This window comes from Coenobita brevimanus, chromosome 56 (assembly GCF_032717465.1).
Source record: "Coenobita brevimanus isolate Jiangsu-jjx chromosome 56, ASM3271746v2, whole genome shotgun sequence".
NCBI classification, from domain to species: domain Eukaryota; kingdom Metazoa; phylum Arthropoda; class Malacostraca; order Decapoda; family Coenobitidae; genus Coenobita; species Coenobita brevimanus.
In genome coordinates, this window is record NC_137009.1 from 28,154,595 (window position 1) to 28,180,319 (window position 25,725).

Consider the following 25,725-nt stretch of genomic DNA (forward strand, 5'->3'; position numbering starts at 1 on the left):
CAGATATTCATTCTTAGATCTTTAGTGGAAAAGTTTCTAGAGAAGGGAAAGAAGTTGTATGCGGCTTTCATGGATTTGGAGAAAGCATATGACAGGGTGGATAGACAAGGAATGTGGAAAGTGTTAAGAATATATGGAGTAGATGAGAAGTTGTTGAATGCTGTGAAGAGTATATACGATGGTGCGAAGGCTGCAGTGCGTGTGGATGGTGAACTAAGTGAATTTTTCTCTTTGAAAGTTGGTTTGAAACAGGGATGTGTCATGTCTTCATGGTTGTTCAATCTGTACATGGATGGGATAATAAAAGAGGTACAAGGTAGGGTAGTGGATGTTGGAGTGGCCCTGGTGAGAGAGGATAGTGTTTGGAAACTCCCTGTACTGTTGTTTGCAGATGATACTGTGTTGTTGAGTGAAGACGAAGGGGAGCTGCAAGGCTTGGTGGATGAGTTTGGGAGAGTGTGTAAGAAACGGAATCTAAAGGTGAATGTAGGGAAGAGTAAAGTGATGGTCTTTGAGAGAGGTGAAGTCAGTGAATGGACAGCGAGGTTGGATGGTGAGGAATTGGAAAATGTGAGTACGTTTAAGTACTTGGGTAGTGTGATGAGTAAGGATGGAGGTTTGGAGGGTGAAGTGCTTGAAAGGGTACAGCAGGGAAGAAAGGTTGCTGGTTCTTTGAAAGCAGTGATAAGAAACAGGGAAGTGAGCATGGAAGTGAAAAAGTTACTACATGACAGTATTGTGATACCAACTCTAACGTACGGAAGTGAAGCTTGGACGTTGTTGGAAGGACACAAGTCAAGAGTGAGAGCAGTGGAAATGAGTTATTTAAGAGGAGCCTGTGGAGTCACATGGAGAGACAGTTTGACGAATGAGGATATAAAGGAGCGTTGTGGTGTTGATGTGGATGTGATAGGAAGCGTTATGAGGAACACACTGAGATTGTTTGGCCATGTGGAGAGGATGGAGGGTGAAAGACTGACGAAGAGAGTGTATGTGAGTGAGGTGGAGGGGGGAAGGGGGAGGGGGAGGCCGAGGATGAGATGGAGGGTTGGGGTGGAGGGGTATATGAGAAAGGGGGGTGTGAGTTGGGAGCAGGGCAGTGAAATGGCGGGGGACAAGGAAACTTGGAGGAGATTTCTTTGTGGCCACCCCAAACGGGATTGAGGCGTCTGGCAATGGATAGATAGATAGATAGATATAGATATAGATAGATAAATAGATAGATAAGAAACAGGGAAGTGAGCAATATATATATATATATGTGTGTGTGTGTGTGTGTGTGTGTGTGTGTGTGTGTGTGTGTGCTCCCGACGGCTATAAGGTTCCGGAGCAGTGCGTGAAGAGGCCAGTATGAGGCGCAGTTGTCGTGTGTGTGTGTGTGTGTGTATGTGTGTGTGTGTGTGTGTGTGTGTGTGTGTGTGTGTGTGTGTGTGTGTGTGTGTGTGTGTGTTTGTGTGTGTGTGTAATAAGTCACCTGATTGCCATGGTCTGCCAGTGCGTTGATGATGCCCATAAAAAAGTTCTTATGGCTCTTTGGCGCAACAGGACTGAGGAAGAGGATACGACCTGCCTGCACAGATGACACACACGCCACAGCAGCCACCAGCAGCAACCACACCCGCATCTGCACACGACAATGTTCATTTAGGGGAGCTGGTGGTTAGGTGGCTATAAAAGTGGTCTCTTGTCTAAAAGGACTGGCCTCTTAACATTGGTTCACATTATGGTCATGTCTCCTGTTGATTATTGTAGTGGAATATGGACCGTTCTGCCAAATAACCTCTTAAAGAAAGTTTAGTGTGTGTTAAATTAAACAAAAAGGCTCATCTTTGGTCTCCCTCTGAGAACCCCCATGACTTAATTTCTGTGTGAGTTGCACTGTTCGTCACATAAAGCATACAATAAAGTTTATTTTAAATGTACAATATGACTGTTATTATTCTAGGATTTGGCTAACCTGCGTATCATGTTGATTACTTCAAATGATAAAACATCAGCCAGCAAGCTCAGGCTTAATGTTCATATTTCTTTGGCCCTCGGGAAACCAGTCGTGGGTCATCTTTCTATAATCGACTGCTTCTTCACGTAACCCCTAAGACTCCTTTTCCATTCTTTTTGTCTGTTAGACAGGTGGCGTATGCTGAGTCTTTCAAGGCCACATCGCCAAGTTTTGCCCTTTAGAGAAACTGCAGTTCCGAAACATGCGTTGTAATGGATGAAACCACATAGATGTTGCCAGTTTTCCAGATGAAATAAATTTGTAATACATAAATATATATATATATATATATATATATATATATATATATATATATATATATATATATATATATACATATATATATATATCTATACATATAGATATATATATATATATATATGCTTAGTCTTTCAAGCCCGCATCACCAAGTTTTGCCCTTTCGAGAAACTGCATTTCTGAAAGATGCGTTGTAATGGATGAAACCATATAGATGTTGCCAGTTTTCCAGATGAAATAAATTTGTAAAATATATATATATATATATATATATATATATATATATATATATATATATATATATGTGCTGAGTCTTTCAAGGCCGCGTTGCCAAGTTTTGCCCTTTCGAGAAACTGTAGTTCCGAAAGATGCGTTGTAATGGATGAAACCATAAAGATGTTGCCAGTTTTCCAGATGAAATAAATTTGTATTATATATATATATATATATATATATATATATATATATATATATATATATATATATATAGTAATCCCTCTAATATCCAAACGCCCAATATCCAAACATCCCCACTAACTGGACATAATCATCCCGGGATCCAATATTCCAAAAATGGTCCAAAAACCACAAAAAAATTGAAAAAAAAACGAATATTTCCCGCCCGTAATTTGAACTTGCCGCGCGCGGCGCGGGACAGCTTTGTTGTGGCGCATCATTCCTCCGATGTCCGACAGAGCGCCGCTGCATCCTCCCCACTTTCCACCTGTCTCTCGCCGCGAGTGCACGCTCGTCGTCATGGCTGCCCACGTGCTCGTTTTTGTGGTGGTTCCTTACCTGCTGCAGGCACTCCGCTGCTCTCGGGCCTCTTATTAGTGTGTGTGATGATGGCCCCGCTGCCTGAGAAGAGGAAGAGAGTGGTGTTGACTCTGGAGAAGAAACGGGAGATATTGGAGAAAGTAGATGCGGAGTGGTCTTCTTCCCGCATCCTCTGCGAGTTCAACCTGGCCCGATCTACTTTGTTCGATATCAAGAGATCCCGAGACAAACTCATGCAGTACACAGCTGACTTCTCGTCGAGAAGCAAACGCAACGTGGAGAGGAAGGTGATGTTTACTCCCAAGTTTGCTGAAATCGACTGCTCCATGTTGATTTGGTATTGACAGCAACATGCTGCTGGTGATGGTACGTGGTACGGAGCTGAAAGCTGCTGCTGAGAAGTTCGCCAGGCTTCATGACGCCCTAGACTTGAAGGCATCCGAGAGTTGGCTCTTCGCCTTCAAGTTACGGCATGGCCTTACCAAACGTAAAGCTCATGGCGAAGCTTTGGACGCTAACGAGGATGGAGTTGACGAGTTTCAGCACAAGGTGAAGGGCTTGATCGACAGGGAGGGCCTCACTCTCGGTCAAGTCTACAATGCTGACGAAACTGGTTTATTCTATCGCTCTTTGCCAATAAACACTCTAGCCGAGGAGACAGAGAAGCGTGTACCTGGACGCAAGCTCTTCAAGCAACAGATATCTGCTTTGTGTTGTGCCAATGCTAACGGCATGCACCGGCTTAAGCCCGTTATTGTTGGCCGTGCAAAACAGCCTCGGTGTCTTCGTGGGGTGATGGATGTCCTTCCTGTCTTCTGGTACCATTCTTTGAAGGCATGGTTTACAGCCCAGATCTTCAAAGACTGGTTCCACCGCCACTTCGTCAAGGAGGTCATCAATTACCAGACGAAGACACTGGGAATCCTACGCGACCAGGTAAAGGCCCTCCTTCTCCTTGACAATGCACCTGCCCACCCGTGCGACAAGGACTTGGTGGCTGAGAATGGCCGGATTAGGTGCATGTTTCTGCCACCTAATACGACTGCTCTCATCCAACCAATGGACCAAGGAGTGATCGTGGCAACAAAGCGCCTATACCGACGGAAGTTCCTGGATGAGGTGATGGTTGTTCTCGAGGACGAGGACGAGCGCAGGGAGGGACGGGACACGCGAGGCCAATGGACTTTGGAAAACCTTCGCCGCTACAACATCAAGTCTGCAATCTACAACTGGGCCAGTGCATGGAAGGAAGTCCCTGTCAAGACTCTAGAAAATGGTTGGTCTCATCTGCTTCTCGGAACGGATGTGGAGTACGATTTTCTAGGGTTTGACATGGATGACTTCCATGTGGGGCTACTTACGCATGGCGACGATGTTGATGTGGACGATGAGCATGAGTGGTTGGATGACGACGAGGGCAATCCTGGGTATCAGACATTGTCTGATATCGAGATTGCGTCTTTAGTTGCAGGTGTCAGTACCCAGCTTGAAGATTCCGACGAGGACGACGACGATGATGCGGACTCCTCTCAGCATGACACAACTCCAGCCATCCCCAAGCTGAGTGCACTCCGGGAACACGTAGAGTTCGTTGTCGACTACCTGGAACACCCGGATTGCGACAGGGAGATGGGGCCCTTGGGACTTGTGGAGGAAATGCATGCTTTCAGGCAGCTCATCATCAATCATCAGAATCGTCGGTCCTTGCGTCAATCAACGATTGACAGTTTTTTCAGGCCCGTGACCCCCGCTGTGCCCAGCCCTGGCTCCACTCCGTTGCCTCCCCAAGACAGGCCCTCATGCTCCGAGCCACAGCCCAGCACATCAGCCACGGTGGAGTCACCACTCGACGTGAGTTTGCGTCTATCTTCAGAGTCATCTGCAGTGGGTACGCCATCACCACGACCCAGCAACGCACCCCTAGGTCACCTGCCAGTGATACTCTCAGACTCTGACAGTGATTAAACAGCAAGAACTTTCCCACTAGACCACACGGGAATTTACAGTGTTGTGCAGTGAAAAAAACTGTGTTGTGTTAAGGATTTACAGTTGTGAGTGAAAAGACAAATTTGGAACAAAATTTTACGTAAATAGACTTGTTTGTTTTTGCTTTAGAAAATGGTTATAAAAGTGGGAAAAGTTAAAGTGCAGAGTGCAACACTTAGTAACTTACAATGGAGCATAAGTTAGACAAGAGTGTGTACTGTGAAGAGAACGGACTTCTGAGTGCGATTGACTAAGTTCAGTGCAAGACTTCATGAACAGTGTACCGGATGTGCTTCAGGAAATCCTTCTTACTGTCAGAGTCCGAGAGGAGGCGGTTATTCATCGAGATGGCCATGGACTTGGTGTAAGTAGGCAGAATGTTTCATACTCTACTTTTTTCCATACTATACTTACCTCAAACACCTCATTTCACTCTTTAATGTCCTTTATTGGTGTGAATAGGGTGTTAGGAGCTATGCATGTGCAGTAGGAATGTGTTTTTCTGAGTTAGGCTAGGCTTGGGTCCATAAGTACCGGTCCAGGAGCCAGTAACCAGAATATTTAATATTGTATGAACCTACCTCTAAACCCTCATTTTATGGTTCTTTTGCATTTATTTCAGTCATTTATGTGTCTTATTCGTGTGATTTCGGTCTTAAATAGGTGCTATGCATGTCCAGAGGGAGTTGTATAGGTGTTTCTCTGAGTTAGGGTCCATAAGTACAAGTCCATAAGCTGGGGCCCAATATCCAGACAGGACCACTATCCGAACCTGCCTATGGCCGTTGGCCACCCCGTTTGGGATAATGGCGTCTGGCAATGAATGATTGAATATATATATATATATATAATTTTTTTTTTTTTGGTAAAACGATAGATTTTGATGTCGAAACAACGAATTTTGCCATTAAAATGCTCACCGAGGCTCGGAAATTGGTTTTATTGAATCCTGCATACTCGTGTACAGGTATAGCCACTCTCTCACGCTCACCACGTACGTAAGAGAAAGCCATTTTCTATGTAAGGTATACTCAGGTATTTATGCTGGGAAGGTATAGCAATATTCAGTACACTTTTGTGATTACTTATTACTTCAGCATCTATCACAATTTGCTTGTCCTTCTCACTGTGAATGCATTATCTTACACTTAACTGACTTTATTACGTACAGTCCTGGCACTTATAAGAAGGTATTTACAAATTGACTTCACTATATAGTCCTTACAGTTACAAGGAAATATTTACAACTTACACTTACATGAAAATATTTACAAAATGCCTTCACTATGTACAGCACAGGGTGAGGCACACAGGCAGAGTGAGGCAGAGTGAGCATGAGGGGGGGAGCGAGTAAGTGTATGGCCTAGACAGGCTGGTGGATGGTAAAGGAACAGTTACCACACATGTCTGCCAATTTTTACCTGCGACTCTTGAAAAATGCGGTCACAGTGATTTTTTTTTTTTTTTTTATTTTAAAACGGCACTGACACTGGCCGCAGAATTATGTCAGACCGTTTTAAAACGACACTGGCATGCGGCGGGTTAAAGAAGTAGAGCACCTTGTACGGCACCCTACCCATATCCCTGACTGCCTTGGAGAGAGCTCCAACTTATTTGATCTGTTCCTTACAACTAATCCTTCTGTTTACACTGTTAATCTTTTCTCTCCGTTGGGCTCCGATCATAACCTTAATACCTTGCCTTGTCCTATTGCTCTGGTATGGCCTGTGGACCCTCCAAAGAAACGTCGTCTGTGGCAATTTGGAGCTGCAGATTGGGAGGCCCTCAGGCAGGACTTCTTCCATTTTCCCTGGAGTGATTATTGCTTCCATGGCCGGGAGCCATCTGAGTGTGCCTTGCACATTACGGAGGTTATTCTCTCGGCCATGGAAGCATACATTCCTTTCTCATATCCTTGACTAATGCAAGAAAGCCTTGATTTAATCACGCTTGTTCTAATGATGTCCGCAACAAGGAAAAAGCCTATAAAAGGTACCAGAGCCAACCCACCCCTGAATCACATCTTTATTATGTTTCTGCCCGGAATCGTGCTGTCAGTTCTTCGCTCTGCTAAAAATTCGAATTCTTTCCATTCCTTCTGGCACCTTGTCAAAAACCTTCCTAGCAACTTTACCTCATCATCCTTCCCTCCTCTTTTCTACTGTGATGGCTCTGTAGCTATTTCTTCTACTGATAAAGCACATCTCTTCACTCAGACTTTCTCCTCCAATTCCACCTTAGACGGTTCCAGTGCTTTTCCTCCATCACTTCCCCCCTCTAACTTCCTCATGGCTGACATTAAATTTTCTTCAGCTGATGTATTTTCTGCAATCACAGGCCTCAACACTAACAAGCCATATGAGCCCGATGGAGTCCCTTCTATTGTCCTCAAGAACTGTGCTTCTGTGCTTACAGTACACCCTGCCTAGGTTAACTTTCTCGCCTTTTGTCTGTCAACTTGTACTTTTTCTTCTTGCAGGAAGTTTGCTCTCATTCAGCCAGTCCCAAAGAAGTGTGACCATTACCAACCCTCTAACTATTGACCAATTGCTTTACCATCCTGTCACAAAAGATTTTGAGTCCATAAATAACATTAAACATTTAAAGCATCTTTCCTATCACAACCTTCTCTCTGATCGACAGTATGACTTCCATCAGGGACGCGCCACTGGCGATCTTCTCACCTACCTTGCATAATCCTGGCCATCCTCCTTTCGGGACTTTGGAGAAAGCTTTGCCATTGCACTTGATATCTCAAAGGCTTTCGATCGAGTCCGGCATGAATCTTTAATTTCCAAACTGCCCTTTTACCGTTTCTATCCTTGTATCTGTTCCTTCATCTATAGCTTCCTTTCTGATCGTTCTATAGCTGTTGTTGTAGACGGCCATCGTTCTTCCCCAAGATCTATTAACAGTGGTGTTTCCCAGGGCTCTATCCTATCACCAACTCTCTTCCTTTTATTCATCAATGATCTTCAGAGCTGTACATCTAACCCTATCCACTCGTACACTGATGATTCCATCCTTCACCTTTCCACTCGGTTTCCGCAACGTCCATCTCAGCAGTTACTTCAACAAACAAGGGATGAGGCTGTGGCACACCTAATGTTTCACTTGGCTCGTATCTCTGACTGGGGTAAAAATAATCTTGTTGTTTATAATGCATCAAAGACTCAGTTTCTACACCTAATAACCCATCAAAATCTTCCACAGGAATACCCACTAAAGTTTAATAATATCCATCTCAATCCTGCATCATTCTTGAACTTGCTTGGGGTTTCATTCACTCGGGAATTATCCTGGAAAGATCATACTGCATCTCTTGCAAAACCTGGTTCCAGGAGATTGGGTGTGCTAAACTGACTCCGTGCCTTCTTTACCGTTGCACAGTTGTTGACTTTATACACGGGTTTTATTCTCCCCTGTCCAGAGTACAACTCTCATGTGTGGGAAGGCTCCCCATATAGAGCTCCTCTCAATAGGGTGGAGTCAAAGGTTTATCATCTCATCAACTCTCCTCCTCTTACTGCCTCCCTTCAACCTGTCTCCTCGCCGCACTGTTGCCTGTTTATATCATTTTTATCGGTACTTTAGTGGTCACTGCTCCTCTGAACTGTTTGCTTGCATCCCTCCATATCTACGACGGGTACGTAGCACCCGTTTAGCATCGAACTCTCATCCCTTTTCTGTCAAACTCTCCAATGCAAGAGTTAACCGTTGCTCCCAGGTCAGCTCTGGAACTGTCTCCCTCTGTCTGTATTTCCTACTTCCTATGATCTCCAGTCTTTCAAACGCAGTGTGTCCAGGCATCTCGAAATGATCGGATCTTGAATTTGGCTCTCTTTAGTATTGCTTATGTTTTTTTCTTGGAAGGAACTGTTCTGCGGGTTCAGCCTTTCGTTCCTTCTTCCTCGCATAAATGAATATATATACATACATACATATATATATATATATATATATATACACTCTCTTCGTCTGTCCCTCACTCTCCATTCTCTCCTCATGGCCAAACCAACTCAGTGTGTTTCTCCTAAAGCTTCCTATCACATCTACATCCATACCACAATGCTCCTTCACAACCCCATTTATCAGTTTGTCTCTCCATGTGACCCCACAGGCTCGTTTCAAATAACTCATTTCCACTGCTCTCATTCTTGACTTCTGTTCCTCCAAGAAGGTCCAAGCCACACTTCCATATGTTAGAGTTGGTATCAGAATACTGTCATACAGTAACTCTTTCACTTCCTTGCTCACTTCCCTGTTTCTTATCACTGCTTTCAAGGAACCAGCAACCTTTCTTCCCTGCTGTACCCTTTCAAGCACTTCACCCTCCAAACTTCCATCCTTACTCATCACACTACCCAAGTACTTAAACGCACTTACATTTTCCATTTCCTCCTCATCCAACCTCACTGTACATTCAATGACTTCACTTCTCTCGATGACCATAACTTTACTCTTCCCTACATTCACCTTCAGATTCCGTTTCTTACAGACTCTCCCAAACTCATCCACCAAGCCTTGCAGCTCCCCTTTGTTTTCACTTAACAATACAGTATCATCTGCAAACAACAGTACAGGGAGTTTCCAAACAGTGCCCTTTCTCATTAGGGTGCCTCCAACATTCAGTGCCCTACCTTTTATCTCATTTATAACCCCACCCATATGCAGATTGAACAACCACGGAAACATGGCACATCCCTGTTTCAATCCAACCTTCAAAGAGAAAAATTCATTCAGTTCAATACCCACACGCACTGCATCCTTAGCATCCTCATACATACTCTTTACAGCATTTAACAACTATCCATCTACTCCATATATTCTTCATACATTCCAAAATCCTTGTCTATCCACCCTGTCATGTGCTTTCTCCAAATCCATGAACGCCGCATACAACTTCTTTCCCTTCTCTAGAAACTTTTCCACTAAAGATCTAAGAATGAATATCTGATCTACACAACCTCTTCCCATCCTGAAACCTCCGTGTTCTTCTCCAAGTATTTTCTCTGTTATTTCCCTAACTCTGTCTATAAGTATCCTACCATATACTTTTCCTATTACTCTACTGTAAGAACACATATGCCCCTATGATTACCACACACTTCTTTTTCCCCTTTTCCTTTGTACAGGGTAATAACTATACCTCACTTCCAATCCTCTGGGACTCTACTTTCCTCCCAGGCCAATCTGCACATCTTCCACATCCATTCTACTACTATCTCTCTATCATGCTTCACCATTTCACCACACACTCCATCAATTCCTTGGGCCTTCCTCATTTTGACTTTCTTCATTGCTTCCACAACTTCCATCCTACTGATTTCTTCCTGTCTTCTCACCTCCCTCCTTCTCCCAGCCATTGCCCAGCCACTTATACTTACATTACTTTAATTCTCTATGTTCAACAACTCATTAAAGTGTTTACTCCATCTTCTCACTTTTTCTCCCTTCTCAAAAAGTAATCTACCATTTTTATCTTTCACTCCCTACTAATTTCGTTGCCACCCTGTCTGACTCTTTTTGCCTCTTTCCAGAACATTTTCTTACACTCCCTCCACTTTACACTCAAATTCCTTCCAAACTCCTCATCCACTCCCTTCTTACGCTCTCAACTAATCTTTTCATTTCTTTCTTCCTCTCAACATATACCTCTCTCTTCTGTCTCTCAACTTCTTCCACGCCACTGTTTCTCATCGACTCACTACATGCTTTTTTCTTTTGTGCCACAGCCTGTCTTGTCAGGACTCTAAGTTATCATAATACAATGCATAACAGATAAGAACATAAATGTGTAGTCTGAAGGTTGAATGAAAGTCAACCTAAGGGTGCAAAGGAATTGTCGTTTGCAGTTTTCTCTGAGGAATGCCAGACTGCAATGTTTCACCGGAAATGCTACATTCATAGAGACACACAGGCTTCTAGAAGATTCTACTGAACGTCCAGTACACGTGACACAAGCTCTCCTATACAAGAGAGGAGGAATTAGAGCGAGATGGGGGGGGGGGATAGGTTGCCGAGAGAGAGTGTGAGGAGAGAGGGCAGGCTGAGAGGTAGCAAGCAGGATACTACTCACATACTTCACTCGTGTGATAGACTTTAGTTATGCTTTTCAAGAGAATAAAACTAAATAGTCCTATACTCATCTTTACCTCTCGAGTCATTGCGTGACAAAGGGAACTAAGATTATCTACTTACATTCCTACTCACGTATAACTACGGCTCGTCCACGAGTACAATATACACATACATGTTCTACAAAACTTACAACCTCTACAAAGTGTCCACAAAAGATGGTGGCAGCAAACTTACGAACCTCGTCTACAAATCTACAGTGACGTTCTACAAAAGCAAGCGAGACGGTAACCAAATCAGCTTCAGTTCTAGAGTTGATTCTACATTATCAAGATAGAAACCAAACAATACTACAAGTCGAGCTACACGATGCCTCGGCAAAAGTTTGACAAAATATTGTTACAAACAGTCTTCCAATTTCTACGACGAACCAACGAACGACAAACATCAATGATTTATTTTCAAAGCGAGGAAGAAGGAACCAAAGGCTGAGCCCGCATTAACGTTCTTTCCAGGAAAGAAACAAAAATAATACAAAATAGAATCAAATTAAAGATCCATTTATTTCGAGATGCCTGGACATACTGTGTTTGAAAGACTGGAGATCATAGGAAGCAGGAAATACAGACAGAGGGAGACAGTTCCAGAGTTGCTCTGTTGCATAAATGAAGGACTGGGAGTAACGGATAACTCTTACATTAGAGAGTTGGACAGCAAAGGAATGAGCGTTTGTTGCTAGACGAGCGCTACCCGCCCGTCGTAGAAGTGGAGGGATGCAAGCAGACAGCTCAGAGGAGCAGTGACCATTGAAGAAAAGCGATAAAGAGGCAACAGTGCGGCGAAGAGACAAAGGTTGAAGGGAGCCAGTAAGAGGAGGAGAGTTGATGAGACGAATAGCCTTTGATTCTACCATAATAAGAAGAGCTGTATGTGGGGAGCCTCCCCACACATGAGAGTTGTACTCTAAACAGGGGTGAATGAAACCTGTGTATAAAGACAACAACTGTGCAGGAGTAAAGAAGGCACGGAGTCAGCTTAACACACCCACTCTCTTGGAAGCAGATAAGTCCTGTGTGAATGAAACCCCAAGCAAGTTCAAGGATGATGCAGGATTGAGATGGATATTATTAAACATGAATGGGTACTCCTGTGGAAGATTATGACGAGTTGATAGGTGTAAAAACTGAGTCTTTGGTCCATTAAAAACAAGATTATTTTTACCCAAGTCAGAGATACGAGCCAAGTCAGACATTAGGTGTGCCATAGCCTCATCCGTTGTCTGTTGAAGTAACTCCTGAGATGGACGGTGCGGGAACCGAATGGAAAGGTGAAGGGTAGAATCATAAGCGTACGAGTGGATAGGGTTAGATGTACAGCTTAGAAGATCATTGATGAATAACAGGAAGAGAGTTGGTGATAGGACAGAGCCCTGAGGAACACCACTTAATAGATTTTAGAGAAGAACGATGGCCGTCTACAACAACAGCTATAGAACGACCGGAAAGGAAGCTATAGATGAAGGCACAGATATAAGGATAGAAACCGTAAGAGGGCAGTTTGGAAATTAAAGATTTATGCCAGACTTGATCGAAAGCCTTTGAGATGTCAAGTGCAATGGCGAAGCTTTCGCCAAAGCCCCGGAAGGAGGATGACCAGGAACCTGAAAGGTAGGTGAGACGATCGCCAGTGGAGCGTCCCTGTCGGAACCCATACTGATGATCAGAAAGGAGGTTGCAATAGGAAAGATGCTATAATGTTTTCTGATAAGAATGGACCCAAAAACTTTTGAAACACAGGATGTTAAAGCAATTGGACGATAGTTAGAGGGAACGTTCACCCTTCTTTGGGACTGGCTGAATGAGAGCAAACTTCCAGCAAGAAGGGAAGATACAAGTAGAAAGACAAAGGCTAAAGAGTTTACCTAGGCGGGGTGTAAGCACAGAAGCACAGTTCTTGAGGACAACAGGAGGGACCCCATCAGGCCCATATGCCTTGTTAGTATAGAGGCTAGTGATGGCAGAAAATGTATCAGCTGAAGATATTTTGATGTCAGCCATAAGGAAGTCAGAGGGGGGAAGTGATGGAGGAACAGCACCGGAATCATCTAATGTGGAATTGGAGGAGAAAGTCTGAGGAAAGAGATCTGCTTTATCAGTAGAAGAAATAGCTACAGAACCATTGGAGTAGGAAAGAGGAGGGAAGGATAATGAGATAAAGTTGTAAGAAAGGTTTTTTTGAAGGTGCCAGAAGGAGCAGGAAGTATTCAAGTTGGAGAGTTGAGAGCATTTAGTGCGGATGAAATTGTTTCTAGCAGAGCGAAGAACAGACTTAGCACGATTCCGGGCAGAAACATAAAAAATATGTGATTCACGAATGGGCTGGCTTTGGTACCTTTTATAGGCCCTCTCCTTGTTGTGGACAGCAATAGAACAAGCGTGATAAAACCAAGGCTTTCTTGCATTAGTCAGTGGATAAGCGAAAGGAATGTATGCTTCCATGCCCGAAAGAATAGCCTCCGTAATGCGCAAGGCACATTCTGATGGCTCCCAGCCATGGAAGCAATAATCATTCCAAGGAAAATAAAAGAAGTCCTGCCTGAGGGCCTCCCAGTCCACAGCTCCAATGTGCCACAGATGACGTTTCTTTGGAGGGTCCACAGACCGTACCGGAGCGATAGGACAGCTTAAAGTAACGAGGTTATGATCGGAGGAGCCTAACAGAGAGAAAAGATTACAGTGTATGCAGAAGGATTAGTTGTAAGGATGAGGTCAAGTATGTTGGAGATCTCTCCAAGGCAGTCAGCGATACGGGTAGGGTGCTGTACAAGTTGCTCTAGGTCATTAAGGATAGAAAAGATGAAGGCTTGTTCACCAGGTGGATCAGTGAAGGGAGAGAGCCAAAGGTGGTGGTAAACATTGAAATCTCCTAGAATGGAGATTTCAGAGAAAGGAGAATTGGATAGAATGTGTTCCATCATAGAAGTAAGATAGTCGAAGCATTTTTGATAGTCAGTAGAATTAGGAGATAAGTAAACAGCGCAGATATATTTAGTTGGAGAATGACAGGAGAGCTGAAGCCAGGGAGTAGAGAATTCAGAAGACTCAAGTTCAGGAACACCAGCAAGATAAGTCATTGCGTACATATACGCAACATCCACCTTTGGCTCTGAAATGTTTAGAGATAATAGGAGGATACAGAGAAGTTGCCTCGGACAGCTGAGTCTCAGTAAGGAAGAGAAGATGAGGTTTAGAGGAGGAGAGGTGGTGTTCAACAGACAGAAAGTTAGAGAAAAGGCCACGAGTATTGCAGAAATGAGGAAGAAATGAGTCAGACAGTGGATCCAGGCAGCTCAAAGAGTCGTCACCGGGAGAGGGGCGGATTGCTACAGAACAAGCAAACAGAGCGAGAAGACACATCTTACAACCCACAACTCACAAACCACCCTCCGTCTCCATCACCACCACGCTGATGTAGAGGTGAAGAGGTCAGACAACGCTAGCAAAAAAAACATCAAGCACCTCTGACCCAAGCGTCTTACTCACCACTTGTTACTCATCGTTACTCATGTATTCATACTCATACTCCTTTACTCTCAACAGTCACTGAAGAGAAAAGTCGACGTTGTACTGTGAGGTTCGAATATGATTAAGGTTTCTCCGCACTTCAATCAACCCTGATCTATCAAAAAGCCCTGGAGTTTCCAATAGTGACATCATCTATCAGCACGGCCCTGAGTCTCTGAGAGTGACATCATCTACCTTTTAAGTGGGTGAGTATATTTTTAACTTATTTCTTCCCAGAGCTTAAAATTAGGTACAAACACCTTCTTTACTTATTTTTATATATACATATACATACTTAATACCTTCCATTTATTAATATTCATTTTTTCACATATATAGTTAACACATACAAAAAGTAAGTGTTTCATAACACCATTCCTCAGCAAAATGAGTTTATTTTAGCTGAGTGATATGATGGGAATATTTTCAACACACCCAGTTTTAGTGTCAGATGAAACACGGCATCGAATGCCAATTCATAATTAGGAGAACAACGGGAAAACATAACAATCAAACAAAATTCTCCACAAAGTAAAGATAAAGAAACAAATACTTAATTTTTTGATGGTGATGATCGTTGGGAACCTCCCTCTGATGTAGAAAGTTAAGACTTTAGCTCTGCAATACGTATTTATGAAAACCTACTCAAGAGAGTTCACAGGTCAGGAAGAACATTTGCAACTAATCCTTCACATAACGACAAAGAACTCCAAGTGAACTTAACAACACAACCAACCAAAATGGCTAACGAAGGCAATAACACAACTCAAACATCCCCACCTCATGTTTACGTTTATCATGAGGATAAAAACATACTAAAATTCTCAGGCACAGAAAAAGATCGCATCGATGTAATGCCTCACATAAACCAGTGCGAACAACTCTTTGTTAAGAGACATGTAACAGATGAAAATGAGAAAACAGTAATATTTTCCTCATGGATTAACCAGGAAAGATGTCCAGCAGATGACTTACTTAGATCCGATCAACTCCTACGAGCTAAGACGTATGAGGAGTTTAAGACATAATTTCTGAAGAAATTCTCTGGAGGTATAAACTTTTCGCCAGGTATTTCCGGAATTACATAAAATTGTGGATCTTATGAGAGAACACACAACTAATCCTGTCCTAGGTGAAATAATGGCAGATGTATCCACAGTTAAGAGAACATTATTAGCAATCATAGAGCATTCAGATTGGGTTATATCTGAAGGGAGTATGACACCATTGCATGTCGTAGACATCATTGGTTATGTAGCTGAACTGTGTAAATTACCAGGTAGGATTCTGAAGATAACGAAGATGGTATCTTACACCCCAGGAATGTGCTTGCTAGATTTCATGAACAAGGTACAGATGAATTGTAGCAAAGCAGGGGTGACTGAAGCACAGTCGAATATTACCAGAATGAGAATGACAGACACAGTGCCAGCCATGAAAACAGCTACCCTAAACAAAGAACAAAACCCGTCGCGACCCGAAAACAGACAGAACAAACAGCCACAAACTTCGAGACAGTGATCACAGACACCAGGCCACAGGCAATCACAAAAGCTTGTGTGCAGTCCAAGCAGAAGCCGTGCCACAGAAAAACCTAAATATGGGAAGTCATCTTGAGGATCACATTCGGGAAATAGGTCCACTCTGTGTTATTACTGTGAGAATCCTGGGCATACAAAGAAAGAATGCTTTATCAAAACAAAAGAAGATAGACAAACGGCACAAGGGTGTGACCTATATTGCAGACATTACAAGTCCCTAGGTCATTGGACCCCAAACTGTAAGACAGTGGAAAAACTAATTTCCATTTTTAAGTTGGGGGAAGGGCAAGCCACGACAAAAAACAACCAATCATAGATAAAGCCAAGTCAAAAATTCACATAGGAGGCATGTTGGAAAGTGAGTGTATCTTGATATGTGAAGGTCAAAACATTTCATTATTCTTAGAGACAGGCTCTCCAGTGAATTTAATAACACAAGATGTTTTACATAGGATTTTTAGAAATAAGAAGAAACTAACTTTCCTAAAAGAATCTGATTTAGACTTATATCTGGTAGATGGCAAACAAATTACAGTAAAATGCATATTATGGTTAGATCATTTTTACAGAGACAACAAGACCAGTTTCTGCTATTTTCTATAAATAAGAGCTAATTTGTTGCTTGTTTTAAGAACAATGAGAACAGAGAAAATAATTTTACTCTCACAAATGAATGGGATAGATTTTAATAATGAATTCATAGAGGAATTATCATCAGATTTCTCACCCATCAATAGCAGAGAACCAAAAAGAACTGGAAATATTAAACATCTGAACAGACATACACAAGCAGATGAGGGTACAAATGCACTCACACCACCCCCCACAGCCTCCCTGACTAGAGACTGAGGTAACAGTACTGACTTATCGGTTTTTCCCGCCCTTCTCACCAATGATGTAGTTATTCCGCCTAGCTTATACATGAAAGTTACCATAAAGAGCAAATTGAAGAATAGTACTGTTCTTGTCTTAGAGGAATTATATAAAGTGAAAGGAGTGTCAATAGAAAAAGCATTATATCAGGTGGATAATGATGGGCAAACTCAGGTGTTCCTAATTAATCACATGAATGGAGAAGCACAGATGAAAAAGGGGACTTGTCGAGTCAATATAGAGAAATGTCCTGCCCCTATAATGGAAATAGTTATAGCTGGAACTACAAGTAAGATAAAATCTGTGGACAGAGAAAGCATAAACGAAAATTTGGTTCACTCAGGACAATTTAATGAAACTGATTTCTTAGATTTATTACAAAAACATCATCAAACGATAGCATTACCTGGAGAACAATTACAGTGTACTAACCTGATTAATCACAAGATTAAGGTGCACCCAGACAGATAACCTATTTTTGTACCTGCCTATAGAGTTCCGCAGTCACAACATACCGTTGCAAACCAGCATGTTGATGAAATGCTAAAACTGGGCATTATTGAGCCATCAGTCCCCCCGTGGAATACCCATTATTTTTCGTGCCAAAACAAAACGGAGAAATGCGTGCGGTTGTAGATTACCTTAAACTAAATAATCGCACAATCCCTGACTGGTTTCCCATGCTAAGTGACGTCTTGCAAAATACTGGACCAGAAAATAATGTATTTTCCGCAATCGATTTTCTTAATGGCTATTATCAAATAGCCTTAGATGTGGAGTCACGTAAATACACTGCCTTCACAAATACAGGGCATTACCAATACAAACGAATGCCAGTGTGATTAAGGACAGCGCCAGGAACATTTCAAAGACATGAATTATGTATTGTCTGGAATCCTAGGGAAAGGAGTATCTGTATATCTTGACGACATCATTATTGCAACTCACAACATAGATGAACATCTCCAGGAATTAGACCAGCTCCTACAATAGCTTTGTGATACTGGTTTAAAAATTAAGCTGTCTAAATGGCAATTTTGCTTTAAGGAAAAATTCTTAGGCCACAAACTAAATGCAGAAGGAATCCATACGTCTGAGGACAAAATACAGGCAGCAAGTGATTTCCCTGAACCCACAAATATAGAGGGAGTAAGAAAATTTTTAGGTCTGGCGGGATATTATCGATCTTTTATCCAACAATTCTCTCGTATAGCTTTTTCCTCTGTTCCAACTACTCAAAAAAGATGCTATATTCCAGTGGGGAGAGGAACAAAAACTAGCATTTAATGAGTTAAAAGATAAACTTACAGGTGCACCATGCTTGGCTTATCCTAATGTCACAAAACTATTTATAATTTGCACAGATGCATCTCTTAAAGGATTAGGGGCTGTATTGATGCAAGAAGATAAGCGAGGAAAAAATCAGCCAACTGCATTCACCAGCAGACAAAGGTGCAGAGAAAAATTATTGCACTACAGACTTGGAGGCACTTGCAGTCATCTTTGCATTATAAAAGTTTCGAGATTTGGTATATGGTTACGAAATTCACCTATTTACCGACCATAAACTGCTCGTGGGCATATTCTAAGAAAAACTCCTCTCTGGGGGGAGAGCAAGATGGAAATGCACCATTGAAAACTATAATATACATATTCACCACATACAAGGCAAAATAAATTTAGTTGCTGATGCACTATCTAGGAACCCGACGACTATTCATGTTGCAACATTAGCTCTCAAGGGAAACATCCCAAACCATGATGAAACTACAAAAGCACAGAGACTTGATCCAACATGGTCTAAAGTCATATATAAATTGGAAAGTGGCGAGGACATACAATTACCAAAGCTACATACATCACTGGAACAATTCACATAGTCAATAATGCCTTATACAGGATCAACCCAGGACAACCGAAACACCGAAGAAATAATAAACAAGTACAGTAGTACCTAATGATATGATACCTCATGTATTAAGAACGATACGCGATAGTCCACATGCACGACATCCTGGAAATGATAGGACATTTAAAGAAGCCCGGATGTTATACTACTGGCCATTGTTATGAAAAGATATATACAATCATATAGAAAGAAGCGAGTCATGCGCAAATCACAAAGGTTACACATTAACACTTGCACCTATAGGTAAATACCCTGTACCACATCAACCATGGGACGTTGTCACGGTTGATATACTCAAGTTACCATTATCATACAATAACAACCAATACCTATTCGTTGCAACAGATCATTTCTCACGATATGTGATTTTAGCCCCAGTTAAGGATAAGACAGCAGAAACAGTGGCAAAACCAATAATACTTAACATCATATGTCGGTTCACGACCGCAAAGGTACTAATAGGCGATAATGGAGGTGAATTTAATTCTGAAATTTTGCAAGAAATATGTAAACAATACAATATCAAAAAGGTTAATGTTTTAGCCTATCACCCAGCATCCAATGGGTTAGTAGAGAGACAAAACAAAAAAGTATTGGATGTGCTACGACACATTCTCAATGAAAAATATGCATGCTGAACTGATTGGATTCCCAGAGTAGAAGCATCAATCAATGGATCTATAAATAAGTCTATAGGAGACACGCCACATTTCATTATCTACGTGACAGATAAAAAATTACCTTACGAAATTCTCGAAGGTGAAAACCTGCCTATATATAACTATGATGATTATCCTAACCTCCGTTTGTGTGAATTTCAGGATATACACAAGAGGTGAAAAAACAATTATCAGTGTCCGAGGAAGAAATAATGGAGTCATTCAATAAAAAGGCAAAAGGATCAACTATCAGCTTAGGAGACATTGTCTGTGGTATCATTCATACTAGAGACAATAAACTACAACCGAAATTTGAAGGCTCATACAGAGTAATTCAGAAGACAGCAAACAAGGCAGTAATTAGGTCACTGTTGAGTGGCGAAGAAAAACAAATTTATGTTTATCATTTAAAAAGGGTCTCAACGGAATTAGCCAGCAATTATACAACCTCGGACACCGCCGAAAAAACGAACAATACCTATGAAACCAATCAAGAGGACAACAATACAAAAATAAATTAAGATCGCATAACAAACATAGGTGCAACTGTTGCTACAAATGCCTCAATACAGCATTTACATGATCCAAGTTTCGATTTAAAATCCTTCTATAAGTGAAACAACAGGCAAGTTATTGTTCTTTATAAGCCAGCTGTAATGCACATCATAACTATCATCGACCACGACATGACTGGATTAGCTAATTAATAGATTTTTTTTTTTTCAGTAGGTAACGATGAGGGGACTTATACAGTGGTCCCAGCTTTTTTTCCACAAGTCCATGCATCTCTGGAGGGCTTCAGGCTTGATGGTCTTGAGCACCTCCTGCAATTCTGTCTGGATCTCCCCAACCAAGTCAAATCAACGCCCTTTCAGTCACAATTTCAGTTTGGGAAGCAGGAAAAAGTCGCAGGGGGCAAGGTCAGGTGAATAAGGTGGATGGGGAATAACTACCGTGTTAGTGGAAGCCAGGAAATGCAAGACAACAATTGATGTGGGCGGGGGTGTTGTCATGATGTAGGACCCAGTCCTTGTTCTTCCACTGTTCTGGACTTTTTTTTTATGTGAGGAAGAAGGAACCAAAGGCAACGAGCCCTCAAAACTGTTCCTTCCAAGAGAAAAACAAAATACAAGAGATAGCCAAATTCAAGATCCATTCATTTCGAGATGCCTGAACACACTGCGTTTGAAAGAGTGGAGATCATAGGAAGCAGGAAATACAGACAGTGGGAGACAGTTCCAGAGCTGACCTGTTGCATAAATGAAGGACTGGGAGTAACAGTTAACTCTTGCATTAGAGATTTGGACAGAAAAGAGGTGAAAGTTTGCTACTAGACGGGTGCTACACGCCCGTCATAGAGGTGGAGGAATGCATGCAGACAGTTCAGAGGAACAGTGACCATTGAAGTTGCGATAGAAAAGAGATAAAGATGCAACAGTGCGGCAAAGAGGTTTGCGGAGGATGTTCTCCCTCAGACGCTGCAAAACTTCACGATACAACTTTCCGTTGACAGTTTGATCATGTGGGATGAATTCCTTATGAACAATCCCTTGGATATCGAACAAAAATCATAAACAAACACTTGACATTGCTGCACCATTGGTCCGCCATTGCAAAACAGCCAAACCACCTACACACCACGTTACAACAGTAAGCGTAGCTCAACAGCACGTCTGCTCACAGACACGGCCGGGGTCACACTGATGCACAAGGGTGCTGCTGACTCCTCCTAGCAGCAAAAGGCAAAACTGCAAACGGTTGGCTCCCTCTCTTCAAATTAATGGAACTTTTAGGTAGCACCTATATATATATATATATATATATATATATATATATATATATATATATATATATATATATATATATATATATATATATATATATGAGGCGCATCGAGTCAGAAGGGTGCCAAGCGCCAATTTGGAAAAAAAAAAAAAAAACACTTATTGCATGGCTGAGTAGAGCAACTCTTCCTTTTTCAGTTGGTATGGATTTCATACCCATTAGACAAAAATTGTAGGGTTGAGAGTCGCGAACGTAAAGGTGATTTTTTTACCTTGCAGCCAGGCTTACAACCAGTTCAGGAAGGTTCCCACAGATCACAAGGTTGCCAACTCCAGAGAGAGTGGGGCCACCCGATAGCATCCGTGTGGTGAGTGGTGGGTGGCGCGTAAGCCAATGAAAACTCTTGCTTCACCCGTACTACTCTCCCATTGGCTCCCCGCATTCCTGGGCCTGTGTTAACACACAATAACATTCAGTTTCCTCCTACACTCCGTTACGTGTCTGCAAATCAGCAATTGTGCTTCATTCTATTGCTCTTTCCAGAGGATTTACACAAGTGATAGTGGTGATACAAAATCACTGGATAGTACAAGGACCCGCCATCATGCATAGCAGTGATACAGAGCCAGACGAACCCCAGCCTGGCCCCTATAGGTGCAATATTGAGAGCCGTTCATTTTATGATGCAACCAAGAGATGAAACGTACTCCTTGGAATGGACACAACTGTATATTCCTCAGATTTGGTGAGGTTATAAAATCATTAAAACAAGTTTTACCTGTATCCATTAACTTACCTGATTAATTGTGACTTACCTGACTTACCTGGAATGTGAAACGTGATGAGGTTTGGGTGGGAATTATGTACAATGACGTACAGTAGCACTTGGTGAGATTTTAAAATCATTAAAACAAATTTTACCTGTATTCATAAACTTACCTGATTAATTGTGACTTGCCCGACTTACCTGGAATGTGAAACGTGGTGAGGTTTGGGTGGGAATGATGCAAAATGACGTACAATAGCACTTGGTGAGATTTTAAAATCATTAAAACAAATTATACCTGTAGCCATAAACCTACCTGCATAATACTGACTTACCTGGAACGTGAAACGTGGTGGGGTTTGGTTGGGAATGATTCACCATGACGTACAGTAGCACTTGGTGAGGTTTTAAAATCACTGTAACAAAATACTTGCATTCAAAGTGCTGGCAATGTTATTATTTGCCTATTTTTTTATCTTCCTAATCATGATTAATTTGGATGTTGATGCTATTGCACAAAAACCAGACAAGGTGCCCTCAACTGCTCTATTGGGACGAAATATTAGTCCTTCAGCTACTTTCAATCCAAATTTGAAGAGGGCACCTCGCCAGGTTTACAAGTTACGCATGTTTAAACACTGCCAAACTTTGATCGGGTTTTTCTCAAAATTAAAAAAATGACATTTGGCGCCCTTCTGACTCGATGCGCCTCATATCTATCTATCTATCTATCTATCTATATATATATATATATGTATATATATATGTATATATATATATATATATATATATATATATATATATATATATAGAAATATATATATATATACATATATATATATGACAGCCACATAGTTTTGTTCATTTTTTTGTTCTTCAGTCACGCCCAAACCATAGGCCAGAGACCCCTAGGAATGTATGAATGCTGAATCAGGGTGACCCAAGGATGGTTTTTGGAGGGTCATAATTCAGATCTGGGTCATTCAAGGTCACTGGTAGTGTTCACCTTTTTGCCCGGTCAATTTCGGGTACCCCTGCAGCCCAATTTTTGGTATGGAGATGACCTCCAGTTCAGTCATAGGCTATATGAGGTTGACCTCCGAGGTCATTTGAGGTCTCCTTTAATACACACTCGAATGACTGGATCCAGCAGCCCAATTTTTGGCATGGAGACTCTCATGACCTCAAGTTCGGACATAGGCTACGTGAGGTTGACCTCCGAGGTCATTTGAGGTCACTGGTTGGAGGTCATTTGAGGTCTCCAGTAAACATCTGTGTACAAATGCTGTGCGTTACTCTACAAAAGCTGAAAAAGAAAGTTCTTGGAGCTCTTAGAAGCCCTCTTGAAAAGCATAAAATGTACATGGTCTTTCTGGAGAGGAAAGATTGAACTAGAACAAAATAATAGGATTAGAGTGTTTGTCTTTTTGGCCTGGTAACTCAGGGTACCCCTGCAATATATATATATATATATATATATATATATATATATATATATATATATATATATATATATATATATATATATATATATATATATATATAAGAGCTTTGTTTGTTCTTCAATCATGCCTAAACCTAGGGCCAGAGACCCATACATATTCTGAATCAGAATGACCCAAGGATGGTTTTAGGGAGGCCAAATTCGGATCTGGGTCATTTGAGGTCACTGGTAGAGTGTTCTACTTATTGGCCGGGGCAACGCCGGGTACTCCTGCAGCCCAATTTTTGGCATGGAGACTCACATGACATCCAGTTCGGACATAGGCTATGTGAGGGTGACCTCTGAGGTCATTTGAGGTCACTGGCTGTGGGTCATTTGAGGTCACTGGTTATACACGCTCGAATGACCTGACCCAGCAGCCCAATTTTTGTAATGGAGGCTCACATAATTCCAGTTCAGACATTGGCTATGTAGGTTGACTTCCGAAGCCATATGAGGTCCCCGGTCAGAGGTCATTCGAGGTCATCGGTAATATGCATTCGAACAACTGGACTTCGCAGCCCAATTTTTTGCATGGAGATTCACATGACCTCCAGTTCAGACATATGCTATGTGAGGTTGACCTCTGAGGCCATTTGAGGTCACCAGTCAGAGGTCATTTGAAGCCACTGGTATTACTAAATAAGTGCACACAAATACAGTGCATTAGTCTGTGAAATCTGAACTAGAAAGTTCCTAGACCTCTTATAATCCTTCTTCAGAAGCATAAGAGGTACAGTCACTCATAAAAGAAAAGACCCCCCCTGCTTTAGAGGCAATATAACTCGGGGTATTCAGTGTTGGTAACAGTGTATTTGACGTCAGCCATATGGGGGGATGAGGAGGGGTGTTTGAGAGGAGGGCGGAGTTAATCTGCACGAAACACTGCTTCAATCCACATTTCGAGTCAAACATACATTATATCTGATTTGTTATGTTGTCCTTCACACAAAATTAACTTTATGCTACAAGAACAAAGAACTTTCAGGTGATAACACAATCCCATACCCGAAACATTTATGCATTAATGCCGCACACCTTCATAAATCCCACCCTCTCATTCTCACCCTCACCAACTCTCACCTTACTCTCACTTTCACTCTCTCTCACACTCTCACACTTTCAGCCTCACTCGCACTCTCACCCTAACTGTCACTGTCACTACCACTATCAACGTCACTCTCTCTCTCTCTCTCTCTCTCTCTCTCTCTCTCTCTCTCTCTCTCTCTCTCTCTCTCTCTCTCTCTGGTCCGTTTAGCCGACGAAGCACAGTACTGCCATCACACACATGATCACACATCAATGAGGTGTGTGGCCACTGCAGATGTGCAGTAAAACTGTCAGTCATATAAAGATAAACCTGGTTCTTAATAAGTTGATAAGGTATCACTTTAATCTATCCCAGACATTGTTTGAAACCAGATATTGGGAAGGGAAGATTAGAAGGTACGGAGTGGTTCGTGGCAACCATGTCTGTTATCAGATTCTAGGTTGTTGGATTCTGGGTTATCAGATTCAAGGTTTTATTTATAATGGCAGGCTACCTTGGTTATAGATATACCATTATAATGTATAACCACATAATACTCAGTGTAATCTATAATTGTGTGTGTGTGTGTGTGTGTGTGTGTGTGTGTGTGTGTGTGTGTACTGGGGGGGAGATTTCCGAGCCGTGGAGGAATGTTGAGGAATACAGGAATGCAGTATACTCTCGACTTAAGTCATCCCTTTTACTGTATTGGTAAAGTCGTTCATTCTTTATAATTAATAGTTCACTGTTCCGTATAGCATACTATATGGTGCAATTTATGGCTCTATAACACTTGTCATAATTTTTATTTCATTATTTCCTCATAGTGTGTTATTACTGGACTTGTGTATAAATAACCAAGTAATACCTACCATATAAAGAGTGACACACACACACACACACACACACACACACACACACACACACACACACACACAATTATAGATTACACTGAGTATTATGTGGTTATACATTATAATGGTATATCTATAACCAAGGTAGCCTGCCATTATAAATA

At 41.8% G+C, this 25,725-nt stretch overlaps 1 protein-coding gene across 1 annotated transcript in view; it reads right to left on the bottom strand.

Annotated features, from left to right (window-relative positions):
* The window catches only part of LOC145401678 (UDP-glycosyltransferase UGT5-like), a 119,198-nt gene extending 117,574 nt beyond the window's left edge, over positions 1-1,624 (bottom strand). Inside the window, exon 1 of the mRNA XM_080273865.1 lies at positions 1,475-1,624. Within this exon, the coding sequence (XP_080129991.1) occupies positions 1,475-1,624 (150 nt within the window). The remainder of the gene's footprint in view (positions 1-1,474) is intronic.
* Positions 1,625-25,725: the final 24,101 nt, after the last annotated feature.